Below are 14,825 nucleotides of genomic sequence, written 5' to 3'. Positions count from 1 at the left end.
TTCCTATATGTGACTCACTGAGTAAATAACTGAATTTATAGCATGAAAATCATCAGTTTTCTTTAAGATAAAGACTGTAATTTAAAAATTTTGAACTAGAGGTCAAGCTATGATGAAAGCTTCAATAAAACAAAGGAGAATACACTAAAAAAATGCATGTGTATAAAATTTGGAAAGAAAGGCAACTATTATCAAGGCATAGAGGCAGAAGGAACTAAGACAATACATGTGTAGCTCCCAGTCTCACTGCTGATCCTTTTAGTCATTATTAAATATTGGTAAATATGCTAGTATTTAGTAAATGTATCAGTGACACTGAGAAATTACCAATGTTGTACCTATACTCCCCACAATAAAAAAAAATGTTTAATTTACTCATTAAATAGGTGATGTGGTTCTATTCAGACAGACTTGCTGGCAGAACACTTTTTCTTGGGAAAAATGTGCACAGAGATACTAGAAAAGGGAAAAGATGGTGAATAAATGCACAGAAGTTTCTTCTAACAGGGCCCATAATACCTACTTCACATTCCTCCCTTCAGAACTAATTCAGTGCTGTTCAAGATCTCATATCCTATGATGATGAAGACTGAAAAAAATCAGATGTATAAATCTTTTTGAGAAATGGCAAAATGGAAGGCTTGCATCAAAGGCAGAAAGCTGCTGTGATGATGTGACTTTTAAAAGTCTGTGCTATACCAGCACAGCAGTCATAAAGAAAGGAAATACTGACATGGGAGATAACAATTAAGAGTGGGAGGAATTGATTAAACCACTGAAGAATGGTGACAGACTGGTTTAAAATAGGATGGAGACAGGCAGCAGAAGAGTAAAGGTGGGGTTGTGTGAATCATACTTCTACAACTCCACTCACTTTACTAGAAGTATCAAAAACATATCTAAAACAAACAAACCAAAACCACAGAGGATTCAGATGCTTCTCAGAAGAAGCAGAAATTGAGCTGGAGGGTGGAATGAGAGGGACAAGAGCTAATGAGGCCTCCAGCCCACTGGAGGGCATCATTGAACCCTAGCCTGCTCTATCTGCCATGGGGTCGCAATGCCTGTGTGATTATTTCAGAGTCTGTTTTGAACACAAAGCAACACATTAATTTTTTTTCATTTAAGGAAGTGTCAGCAAATACTTAAAATATTGGAAATAGTCCATTTAAGGTAGAGAGGGTAAATAAACTGGCTGTGTCAACTAGCATAGGAAGCTTTTGGAATTACAGGACCAGCTTGCTGTCATCATTGCTGAGTAAGTTAAGAAAAGATTTAATTCTACACCTAGAAATACAAAGTCCCACTCTGAAAGATGCGTTCCTTGGGCTAGCCAGCAGTCATTACTGAGCCTTTCATACTGATTATTCCAAATATCTGCTGTAAAATTAAATTGTGATTACAGACCAAATGGAAAATTTCTCTCTTGCTAAATCTAGACACAAATGTCAGGAGCTGCCAGAGCTCATGCCCATTTGTGAACTACGCTGATTTGCATTTCCAGAGCCTGTAAAGCTGCAGGATGAATAGTAGAACTCTAAGTATAGACATCATTTAGTCTAGATTACACTTCACTACACCTACAGCAGTGATAACACTACTGAGGACTGTCAATTTTTGCTACTTGACCTGGCACTTCTGTTTTCTTACTCAAGGAATTTGCATAAAGGGTATTAATTACAGAATTCAGAACACAGTAAGATAATAAATACTGAAGGAAATTCTCAGCTCCCTCAAAGGAGAAAGGAAATAATGGAGGATTTTTTTTTCTTTCATTTAATGCCAATTAGTAAAGCATGGTTGAGATTAATCAAAATTGAGACACAATTAAACATCTCTACAATAAATTACTATTATGGTTATTATCTACAACTTGGCTGTGATTAATAACCAGTGAGACTGATGCTCATTACAACAGATAATGTATAATTAGCTAATATTAGATATTTGGTGTACCAAATGGCTGTCATAGATCTCTTCTTAAAAGACTGTCACTATATTTTAAAATAATTTTAAAATAATAAGATACTATTATAATAAAGCACAGCATAATGAGTAGGAGAAAAGAACAGGTTCTAAAAAATGAGACATTGCTTGCTAAGTTGACCTTTTAGAAATACCCACTCCTTCACTTACCTTCTAAATGAAAGGCAGGATTATTTTTAATTCCAGCTAATGAGAGCAGATATAAGTACTCATAATTAAAAGTCACTCACATTTGAGCCAGCTACAGTTTTGCTATTTTAACATAGAATAACACTTAAGGTTGCATGACAAATACCATTCTGCTCCATTATATTCCAAATTCTTAGTTCTGGAACATTTCAATTGTGACATAACTTTTTCCCTAAGACAAAGACCTAATTCTTCAAGAAATATTATAAAGCAACAGAAGAAAAAAACTTCTGTTCAAAAGAAGATCCTACCTACTTGAAAGTTAAAGTGCAAAACCACCAACAAAGATGATGTTCTTTTCTGAGAGGATAAATAAACTTTTTCTACAATATAGGAAAAGATCTTCCTTTTCTAAACACATGGAAAACAGTAGAGGATTGAAAGCTGAAATCTGACAAAAAAAATAACCCTCATTAAGAAGGAATGCCTATGATGGCTTTATCAAAAATCATTGTAGAAATATTTTGCCAAAGCGTCTGTGTACATGGCTGAACTGGATTTTTTCCCAAGATGTTGAAGAGCACAGCTAAGGAAGACTGCTCTGAACATCTGTGTGTTGCTAACTCCACAGGGAGAAGGACCCCAAAGGCGCACAGAAAATTGGCTGTACTGGCTGCTGTGCCAAGTTGCCCCTTTCCTCAAGGGAAACCAAATCTACTATTTACAACACTTACAGAAGAAAGGTTATTAAATGGAATTAACTGTATGTTTATCTGGTAATTTTCTCACGGTTGCTTTTAGGATTCAAGAGCTCTGGAGATGGCTACCTTTATTTCTTACCCAATTGTTTTCTACTCCTCTTGCTGGGTATCAGTGATGCACTTTTACAGGTACTGTCTTGATGTAAGTAAAGCACAATGACTCAGTTAAAGTAATGGTATATGATGGACTCAGGTGGACTATCTCTTGTTGCACTGGAAAATATCTTCCTCCAAACACTCCTGAGCAGGGTTTTTTATGATTTGGACCTTTCTGCTGCAAGTCACAGCATGTGCAGTATATTGGGAGAATGGTAGCTGAGGCTGGTGTTAGCAGAGCTGAGATGAAACTTAAAAGTACTTCCAGGAAATCTGGTTTCTAACTTTCACTAGAGTAAATTCAAAATCTTAAAATGGTTTTGTACAAGCTTAGGTTCTCCATATTTTTCCAGCACATATCCTGTGGGACTAAAAATGACAGGCATCTGCTTTGATGAAGTTGGATATACAAGAAGAGTATGGTGACAGGATTTGCATTCATTCCTTACGCAGAAATGCAGACTTCCTTTTGAAGGCAAATCGTTAAAATCCAAGGAAGGACAGTTCTCTTTCTTGGTATAAAACCAGGTATGATTGAGAACACAGGCTTGGTTTCATTTCACAGTCTAATATAAAAGCTCATTAGCTCAGAGATCTTCAACGGTCCCAAAGAGAGGCAGTTTATAGGGCCCTGCTTCATTACACCTGTGCTTTCCGAACCACAGAATGGAATTTCTTTTTCAATCTCCTTCTCTACAGCAAGGATGTGGGAAAGGTTATTATCATGTTGCTAAGGGAAATGCACCATTCCATCATCAAAAGCCAATATTATTGACTGACAGTATTCAGAGAGGGTTATGGCTTGTAAAACCAGTCATTCACATTACAACTTGAACAATAGTGCTCTCTCTTGGAGTGAGCCAAGGAGAAGTAACAGAAACTGTTACATTTTACATTATTTTTATTTCTAATCTACTAAATGCTGTGAAATGCATTTAACATTTTCCTGATCTGACCTCCATTCATTTTGCTTGAATTGCAAAGAAAAATGCTTCCTGGTTTGAAAATTGACTGAAAATGAAGGATTAAGTAATGCTCTCTGCCCGATTTTTCAGTTTCTTTTACTATTTCTACTAGACTTTTAATATGAAAAACATCTTTACTGTTTTATTAGAGCAACTATTCCACTTCAAACAAGTAATTTACAACCCATTTTGGGATATAGGAACACCATTTCCTTAAAAAATAAAGGCACTACAGTGTACTTGTCAGTGCCCCGATGCAAACAGAGCAATGTTTGATTACCTTAACATGAAAATCAAGAAGTTAGATTTTCTTACCTCTTCCGTCTTTATCTGAGCTGAGCAGCCCATTTCTTTCTAAGTGTAATATCCTAGTGGTTTTCCAGACACAAGGAGACTCAACTACTGAATCTGGCTTAGAATGTTGAGCAGACTTTAATGTGCACTTAAAATGGTGTTCTAAAGAAATAAAGATGCGTACCCTGGTATCTGGGCACAACATTGCTTAATTTCAGCCAAATCTGATTGAAAGACAGGGTCTTAAAAGCGTTAAATCCCAAAAGAGGAATAAGAATCAATGAATAGCTGATCACTGATATCCCATCTGTACCTCCACTAATAAAACAGAGCAAGCACAATCCACAACCCTTCCAATAGCAAGAATCAGTTGGCTGGTTGTACAACTGCTGCACAGACACTGAAAACATGGGGGAAAAAAAAAAGGAGTTTCTTTTCTGGCCTTGGCCAGGTCAGAAGGACACTGTTATTTTCTGTGCTGGAAAAACATGCAGGAGAGACACAAACTTCACATCATCAAACTTCATTAATTCCAGTTACTCAGCTTTAACTTCGCATCATCACAAAGTGACTACAGCTCAACCCAGTTAACTAATTGTAGGCACACAGAAGGTGGAAACTTACCTGGGAGAGGGAAAATTTTAAAAGGGATACTTCTCTGAATGTAACTTAGTCCGTATTATGACACCCAATTGAGTGAATGGTGCTGAAAACCCAAGTTCCCTCTTCCTTATCTAAGGGAACAACTGGCAATGTGACCTCTTTGCTAGATGGTGCAGCACTGCTTTGAGTACCTAGGTGGCCTCAGAAGACCTCTTCCAAGAGGATCTGCCTAAGGCTATTCTGTGTCCCAGGGAAGAATACCACGGTGTCAGCTGAAAGTGACATATGGCAACTCACTCGTCACAGGTTAAACCTCATGAAGTTGTGGACATTGTCCCAAAATTTATTATTAACTAAAATGCCAGGCCTGTGGCTTACAATGGACTTGTGCCAAAACCGTTCTTTGACAGGCCTTTAATGTCTCCTGTATCCTTGGAGAAACTAATCATTGTTTTGTTAAAAGGTGTATTTGAAATACAAAATAAAGCGAAATCTGTTGACAACACACACCTGGACAGGAATACACATATCCAAATGGGATGATGGATAAAAACACAGTCTTACAAACAACAGTTCACAGCTGTAATCTGCTGGAAAAATACTCAAAACCAGCATTGTATTCTAGGTATTTCTTGAAAATTGCATGGTATATACACAGAACATCTGCTGACATCACAGTAATTTGAAGAAAAGGAAGAAGCAACAATAGCACTTCACAGCAGAGCAGCTAACATGATATTATTAATAGACAATATTTATGATTAAATTAATTAACTGTACCTTGAAAAACAATGGCTCCTCAGGAAGGGGGCTAATGGGGAGGGAGGTTGTGCTGCCAGCTGGGCTCATGTCCGTACTCTGAAAGAAAAGTACACAGGAGTTTGCATTTCCAATCAAGTTCTACAGACAATTTTTTTACATTTTGGAGGAGGGCAAAAGAAAGAGCTTGAAAACAGCACTGGAAATCCAACAGAATTAGACTGACAACTGCAACCTGTACTTTATTTGCTTTATTACTTATTTGTAATAAGTTAAAGTATTTCACTAATGGGTAAGTACTTGCATTTTATTTTGGATTAACTCCCATTCAAAGACTGAAATATACGCACAAGTACACAAATATGCTGTTCATATTTGTTCATATAGAAAAATTCATCTATCTCAAAAGAAACTATGACATAAAATTTTAAATAATTCTTGGGATGACTCAATAGTATATTTAGAAGGAAAAATTAACAGGAAAACAATATACTGCAAGAAAATGTTAGGTTCAATGTTTAAAAATAGATCTCATTCGCATGAGTCAATATACCTTACAAACGAGCACTAATACAATAAAAGAAACAATGAAGACCAAAGTTATAAATCAAAATCATTCAGTATACTTCAATGGATCTGTCAAGTCAAAATGCTTGAAAAATTGACCTAGGACACCACCCTCTTCAGATCATATTTCAGTAACCTGTGGGTTAGCATGGTCATTATTTTCACAGATATGAAAAATATTAAAACAAATGTGTGACTCTTAACAATATAGAATGGTAATAATAATAGAAGAACATATATAAACAATATCATAATTGTTCTGGAGAAAGCTAGAATAATGCTACTTCTTGGAAAAATGAAAGTGCAAAAATGAAAAAAAAAAAAATCCACCATGACCACCAGTAAAACAGAAATTAAGAATATAAGAAAAAAAATCAACAAGTTTGCATGGCCTAGCAGTCATTCCTTTTCACAATGTAGCACTGCAATGCAGAATAAATTCATAAATTCAACTTGTGCGCTTGACTAACCCAACACCTGCTTCTGCATCGCTATGAATCTACTCTAAGTCTTTTGATAAACCCAAATTCTGTAAATGAAGCACACTGCTCCACCCAGTAATTTCTAACAGCTCATTCATCAGGAGATGTTTATGGAGGGACACTGCATTTTAATCAGCCAACTGGTAAGGGATGAAAAAAGACAAAATTTTGGGTACAAAATCCCTGTGTCAAATCCAAAACAGGGCACAGAGACTTCAAAGTTAACACCCACTGGAAAAATGTGAGTTAAATTAGATACCTATCAGTTACACCATAGCTGAAAGAAAAGACAGCTGTTACTTGCTAAATAATAGGGATGCAAGTAAATGAGAAAGAAGGGAGCCATGGTAGTTATATCCTAAGAAAGAGACAGGTAATTTATAACCCGCAGAACACAGAGATGATGTTGAGGAATAAAGAGAGATTGAAGCATGTCAGAAAGCCAGTATATCTGTAGAATCCATTGTATTCAGAAACATTACAAAATTTAACTTGGACTCCTGCACTTATCATCAAGAAAACTGGCCAGTAATATTTACAAAATGAAGTGAAAGTTAGTTGTTCTACATTAAACACAGAGTGCAGACAAAACTGGACGCTTCTGTGGGAATGTTTTGCCTCAAATGCCAGCATCTCAGAGGAAGACAATTCACCTTTTAATTTACATAGAATAGAAAAAAAAAAACAAATTAAGGGGGGGGGGGGGGAATCAAGTATCTGAGTTCCAAACCAAATCAAATAGCATAATTTGTAATTAGAAGTGTGCACGAGAGCAGACCCATCTTTAATCACTAGGAAAATCTGCAAAGCGTGATCTGCACGTTGTTCAGGGATAGCTGGAATCCAAGGAAAGTTTAACAGGCCTGAGGATGATGCTGGTGTTGTCACAAAACATCTCAGGGCACATCCAGAGGATGGCCTCAGAAAAACATCTGCTCTTCCATGATGACTGGACAGGAGCCAGCCCAGGTCCGGTGTCACACTGATGTGGCACCATGCCTGAATTAAAAGGGCTATTGTGGTGGGGCAGGGGGGAGGGGAGGGGAGGGGGTGAGCATGTTAAGAAGGGTACTATGACTACCTGGCTTCTGGAGCACTGGCAGAAGAGCCTGGAGCTGTCCACATATACATTCTCACAGTGGCCCCTCCAACACCTTCAGTAATTTTCCTCTCTAAGGAAAGCAGAGCACTATCTGTGCCTGTGTGAATTAATTAAACCCAGTGACACTAACACAGTTTATTATAGTGGAGAACTGAGTGAGACAGCACTAAAAGGGTTGTTTCTTGAGCTATTAAAAAACCCAAACCCTTACACTAATCACTGCTATGAAAGATGTTGATAGCTTGCCTTCCTGAAGCAATATACTAAGAATTTCAAACAAGACCACACTCCCTACTTAAAATTTGCTCTCTGTGGTGTCTTTACCATAATCACACTTTGCAGTCTAAAGCTCCCCATACATATTAAAAAAAAAAATCACTGTGAGGAATTTACTCAATGGGGACTTCAAGTCCAGCATAAACTTGATAGGTTTTAGTTATAAATTAACCAGAAAATGCTATACCATTGGGCTATAATTATATATTGTATGTCATCACAAATGCTAAATAAACCTAATTTGTATCTTAATTCAAATTATTAGGCAAATTAGGACCTCTGATTTTGCAGTACTTTGTTGTGTAACTATCATTTTAATATGTGTTTTTGATGCACAAAATGCACAGCTGGGTTTTGTTGACTGAGCCTTTTCCATGTGTCAGTGGAAACCTCTCAGTTTACCAGAGGGCAGAAAACTTGCACAGCTTTAACCACCTAAACTACATTTTCAAAATATCTGAATACCAAACAATTCAAATATTTCTCAGTAAAACAGTTTAGAAAAATACCATCTTGCCCATGCCAAAAAAAAAAAAAAAAACCCTGCGAGCGTTTTTCTCAGTGCTTTTAGGCTTTTTTGTTGTTGTTGTTGTTTGTTTGTTTGCAACAGTCTGCTAATATCCAGAAAACTCACATTATTAGAATGAGAAAAAGAGTCATTATTAGAAGAGTCAATAACTCTTCCATGATTGCAAAGATCAACACTCAAGTTTTATTCTTATTTCTAGAATCAGTCTAAATATACATCATCCTTATTGTGCAGTTGAACAGGTACCTTGGAGTCACTGATAGGCCATGCTAATCATTTATCCTTGGAGAGCAATGTTAAAACTGTGATCAGGAAGTTTCCTGATAACGAGGCAAAGGAAGAAAACAAGTCAAGGAGAACAAACTTTTCCCATTGCTACATTCATTTCAGAGATCCAAGGTCAGGATACTGTTTGAGGACAAATTCTCATCATTTGAGCTAGATGGAAGTGAAAGCAGCTGTTTCTAGAGCTGTTTTAAAGTAGTTACAGGCTTGGTTTTGTTTTATTCCACTTGTCTGTACCTTCCTCAAAGCAGAATATTTCACAAACCTACATAACAATGTAAACTGTCTAACAGCAGATTAGAGAATGTAGTCAGGGGTTCTCCAGCAACACAGAACATAAGGCATGTGCACAGTGTTAAAAACGTGCTCCTTTGAAAAGGACTCCTTCTTCTGAAGTGTCATCTTCCAGTCTTCAGCAACTTTTCTATAAATGAAAGCATAAATTCAGATTTTTCTTGCTATAAACCCTTGCCTTTAATCTGATGTTCTTTAGGAGGTGGCCTGTCAGCCTTTGTTAATTGTGCCATAAAATAAGGACCATCTACCAACAGAAGCCAATTTAATTTGCTACAACTGCTTTTCAACAGGGGTAAACATTGCAATGGTAGCTGGCAGACACTGACTTCTCAGGAGACCAGTATCACAATTTATTGATCTAAGGAATTAATACTGACAGAGAAAACCTTCAGTGGATATTAGAGCAAGAGATCCAATAAATCTTTATAATAACTGAAGAAAAGACAATCTGTGTACTTTATAGCTTTGTCTAAGGGGTAGTGGATGAGTGTTGGAGTGACTTTCAGAGTGACTGGTTTAGTTGTATCATAAGTTATGTCAGAAAATATCATTTTATAATCTAGAAGTTGAGTAGAACTAGGAAATTAAATAAGTGCAGTCTGCAAGCTCAGTAGTGACATTTTGATATACTGAAGTAATCAAAGACCTGCAAATGGATTTATTAATGGGTCTGCACTGTATTTTTATGAAATATTGTACTTAAATATCATTATCCCATTTTATCCATGGAAGTGAAAAAGAAGGTAAAGTGATTTGCGCAAAGCTATGAAGGGAGGTTAAAAACAAAGACAGAATCATCCAGTTATTCTTCCAGGGTGTGCCCCGCTCTCTTACACACTTTTGGAGTGCTCTGATTTCTGTAATTTCTGTATTATTTAATGTCATGAAGAGGTTTTGCTCATACATATACTTCCTGCAAATAATTTTTCTATAAACAACTGAGGTTGGAAAAATGAAAATTGGTTTAAAGAAAATAGTAGATACACAATAAAAGCTTTCACCTTCCTCCCTCTATCAGGTTTAAGTAACGTCCCCCAGCATCTCCCATCACTAAGAATGGAGCGAGAGCCTCCTTAAAATGTGTTTTGTAAAATCTATGGATACAATTCAGATGTTATTTATAAATCTATGTCATATCTCCTTCCTTAGAAAATACAGTTAAATATCTTACTAATTACTAATGCATGCCATTAACAGCTGAGACATTTAAGTATTATTTTCCAGTATTTGCCTGGAGCTTGCTGCTCCCATAGCTAGGAAGGCTGCATGGGTCTTGCATCTGACCTGAGTTATTGTAGCTCCTGTTGCAGGGGTGAAGCTTAAATTACAGCTGCTACTGTGTCTTGCTACCTCTTTTTATGCTCCATGAGGTACAGACAGCCGGGTAAGGTTTCAGTGGTTCAATTACCTACTGATTCTCAATCAGCAATTAGTATACAGGCATACAGATTAGTCCTGATTCCTCTCACAATCTAAGCAAAGCCAATCACCTGGGGAAGTTGGGAAATTCCACCTCATAAAAGATAAGATACTGATCTGTCACTTAGCAGTATTTGTACATTCAGTACTGTTTTTTTTTTTTTTTTTTTAGAAGAGTCTGAGTTTTCAGGAAGACTCTTAAATCTAATACTTCACATATTTCTTCCACCAAGGAGGGGTTAAGTAGGAAGAATATTTTGTTGACTGTTATTTATTTCCACTTGGAAAAATAGCTGAAAAGAAGCTCTTTCAACCTTCTAATTAGACTAAATCAATTATAAAGCCCATAACCAGCAGGTAACAAAGTGTACACGGTTTGTTGAAGGGCTACTGTGTTTGAAATAGTTTAGACTCTGAATATATTTTCACACTGCTTTATATTTAATATAAACTTAATTTACTCAGATATTTAGTTACTATCTCTCTTCTCCTTATATTAATTGCAAAAGTGTAAGAACACCAAAGCACAAAGCACAAATTACTATTATTATCTATTTTTCAGTTTCTAAAATGGCAATATGAAATTCCTTAGCATAAAAATAAGTTGGTAGCTAGGACAAGGACAACACCTTGATAAAGGATATGAAATTTGTAAATAAAGTAGAAAGCTGAACTACTGGGAATGGGAGGTTGCTGGTTTACAATTCAGTGGGGGAAAAGGTCTGTTTTTATAAGCTCAGATATATCACATTTCTTACAATGACATGTATGTCATTACATAAATAATGCATTTATTTAACAGCAAATATATCTTCCTTTCTTCTCTTTATTTTCACCTGGATTTTACCCTGCTCATCCTCCAAGTCTGTCTTTTCTCTCTGCTTTCCTCCACAAAACTCGTAATAAACAGAGACACAAGTTTCCTTGTCAGACAACTTCCTGCCACAGAGAGGTTACATGAAGAGTCCATTAATATGTAGGAGAAAACCATTTCTACCTTCCCAACAGCAAATTCACTGCAAGTTAATCTCTAAAAATCCCTTTCACTTCTACTGCAAGCAGAATCTAATTTCAAAACTAATTTGGACAATGACTTTGGGGTTAACACCTCTTTGAGAGGAGACCCGTGGGATCAGTGACTGTCACTCTCTCAGTTAGGACTGCTACCATGACACATGATATTAAATGCAACTCCAGTCATATTTTTATCCTAATGAAAACCAGGGGGTTGCTTTCACAGATGTAAATGCTTTGTTGACAATACAGTGGAGAACTGACTTCCTTAAGCAAAACTCTACTCCCTCTTCAGTTTCTATTGTTTCTTTCATACTTCATTGACTATACTATCCAGCCTTGACATTTTGTTATTGTATATTCCTCCCTAATAATATCATATAAAATCAGCTTTTTCTGCTCTTTCAGCAGACAATTGAGAGAACCAAGTGCTCTCCAGGGATTTTAATCTGCAGGCTGTCTATTTCAATTGCTTTTCTTTCCTAGCAGGAGATCTTTCAAATGTACACTTTTTTTTTTCTCAAACTGCTTTCAGCTTTGTAGAAAAAAAGATGGTTGTCTCTCACAGTAGGTTGAGTGTGGGTTTTTTTAACTCTAGTCACAAAGACACTTTCTTTCTCCAAAGCCTGCATCACAGCACTCACAGTAACTACCTGATACTCCACACCACAGTCATAATCTGAATCTGAAAGAAAATGTCTGGTCAGCATCCACTCAAAGAAGAGGCTATCAGCAGAGAACCTCTGGGCTCTCTCAAACTTCTACATCTTCTCTGCATAGAGATCCACTGTTTTCCTGCACTTCCAGATAGAACACTTAGAACAGAACTAATCAATTAATCAAACTGAGAAGGGTCAAAACAGAGAACAGAATTGACTCCTCTCCCTCCCTTATACACACAGGCATGTTATACATCATTACCTAACATAACATACTGGGACCAAGATACAAGGTGGAATTAAGAAGGACCAGATGTTGATACAAACAATAAATGCACCTACCATTAGATTACAGAGGACAAAAGTATAAACAGAATATACATTTATTTGCTGCTGGATATAGGGGAGCAACTGTTCTGATGGGTTAGGAAAAAAATGCTCCCCAAACCAGGTTGTTCTCCAGGTTCCTCTGAAGTACCCACAGATGGCCACTGTTGAAGCCAAACACGGATTTAGGTGCCAGGTTCAGCACAACAGTTCCTATGCTCACAATTCACTGTTCTCCAGGAAGCTCTGAAAGATGTTTGTGATCACCTTACAGCCAGTGTAACGTCTTTTTTTAGTCTACAAAAGACATTATTCCTTCAAGACAAAAATCTATTTGTACTTGCTACTAATTAATATCTTTCTTTAAGACACACATTTTAACATATACCAAACTCGCATCCAAAAACTACACATGCTTTACTGTCCAGTATATTCCTTTGCCCATAAGTAGACAGGGATATAGGTGGTATCTTCTCCAATATTTTGTTCAATTAACTGACTAGAGTTTCCCTGACTTAGAGTGCTTTCATCTAAATGAGGACAATGTTTCATAATACTGACACAACTTATTTTTTCAATCTGAATGTAATGAAGCCAACCTGACTTTCATTAATAATTTTCTACTAAATTGTCCAGTTGTTTCCTAAGTTTATTTTACTTTTTAAACATCATGGACAACTTTGCCAGAGTTTTACAACTGTGTTTTAATCTGAGGCTATGTTCTATTTTTCTGTGATTCCCAAAAAGGATTCAGGTGCCTTCAATTGCTATGCATTTCATTGAGGTTTTAACAAGCTATTTTGCACTTCCTAAATGTTGTGATTGCAATTATTCTCACTTCTTCATCAGTTCTCAAAAGGGTGTTTACAATTTCAGTATGGAACCACTCCTGACAGGGTATTTTAACTTACTTAGATGCAGTAGCTTCATTCTCAAAGCTATCTTGAATTACCCAATAACAGCTTAAAGGAAACATTTTAAACATCTGTATGTATCTGCCACTAAATCAAGGAAGACAGGCTGGGTGTTTTCTTCACACTACATGAAAAGAAACAAGTGACATTTTACAATTTGAAATACGTTTTTTCTGGCTGCAGCACTTCTTCTGTATAATGCTGATAGAAGTAAATGCTAAAAAAATAGTGATTTTTGCTGTTACTTGCTTCACAGTGTTTTCAATAGTAATGTTCTTTAATGACGTTTGAAAGTTGAATTTACGTGGCATATATATATATATATAAGGCAATATTTCATCTTCTGAAATGTAGAAATTCTGATTACCACAGAGTTTCTAGAATGCTAAGCCCACTTTTTAGTTTAACAAACAGATTCCACAGTGGAGTTGGTCAAGGCAGAACAAAAATTCCTTGATTTTGTGAAAACATGGTATGCTGAGTTCTCACCTTAACACAGCAGCTTTCATTCTTAAGGGAAGGATTAAGGTTAAGGCACAACAGGAACTTCAACTCCCACCCTGTCAGAAGGTTCAGTAGAAACTACCCCAGCTGCAGTAAGCTCTCCAATCCTTCCAGCTCCACTTCCTCTCCTTTGTACTTTCCAGTGCTAAACAAGATCTTCCTGTGCTGGGACCCCAGAGCTGATGCAGCCCTGCAGGTGGGGTCTCACCAGAGCAGAGGGACAGAATCCTCTCTCCCTCCCCTGCTGCCCGTGCTGCTTTGGATGCAGCCAAGGACACGTTTGGCTTTCTGGGCTGTGAGTGCCCATTGCCAGCTTGTGTCCCGCCTCTCATCCAGCAGCACCCCAAGACTGCCTTCAAGACTGTCTGCTCTTTCTTACCTCTTAATGTACTTTCACAGCATCTCCTATTCCCATTTCTCCCACTCCTGCAGCCATTCCATCACCAATATTAGCCCTGTTGTGCCATCCATCTGAACCTGAAAGTGTTCCCACCTTCTCTACCTTCTTCCCTTCCTTTGGCCAACATCCATCCCTTTCAGTCTGTATAGAGGCTAATTCGTATATTAAAATATATCTAATACATCTAAAGTAAATACCATGTATATGTATGTATATATATATATATACTTAGATACAAAAAATTGACTTAAGGAATCCTTCTGTAGCTGCTATACAATTAGTTTTCTACTGAAAAGATACATACACAGTGAAGCTGGTCAAATAATGAATGTGTGAAAAAGTTGTAGGGTTTTGCTACAAAAAACCTTAATATTGACCCAATTTCTCAGCCTCAAGCTCTGTGAAGTCTGGGGAGGTCTATCTGTTTAAGAAACTGATACCATTTGCAAAGGAATAG

General features: G+C 36.9%; 1 protein-coding gene across 5 annotated transcripts in view; it reads right to left on the bottom strand.

Annotated features, from left to right (window-relative positions):
* Positions 1-14,825, bottom strand: part of CCSER1 (coiled-coil serine rich protein 1) — a 603,186-nt gene that overhangs the window by 304,788 nt on the left and 283,573 nt on the right. For all 5 annotated transcript variants that reach the window (XM_053941467.1, XM_053941468.1, XM_053941472.1 and 2 more), the window contains exon 7: positions 5,615-5,692. In XM_053941467.1, the coding sequence (XP_053797442.1) occupies positions 5,615-5,692 (78 nt within the window). The remainder of the gene's footprint in view (positions 1-5,614; positions 5,693-14,825) is intronic.

Source organism: Vidua chalybeata, chromosome 4 (genome assembly GCF_026979565.1).
Source record: "Vidua chalybeata isolate OUT-0048 chromosome 4, bVidCha1 merged haplotype, whole genome shotgun sequence".
NCBI classification, from domain to species: Eukaryota; Metazoa; Chordata; class Aves; order Passeriformes; family Viduidae; genus Vidua; species Vidua chalybeata.
This window is presented reverse-complemented; position numbering and strand designations above follow the sequence as displayed.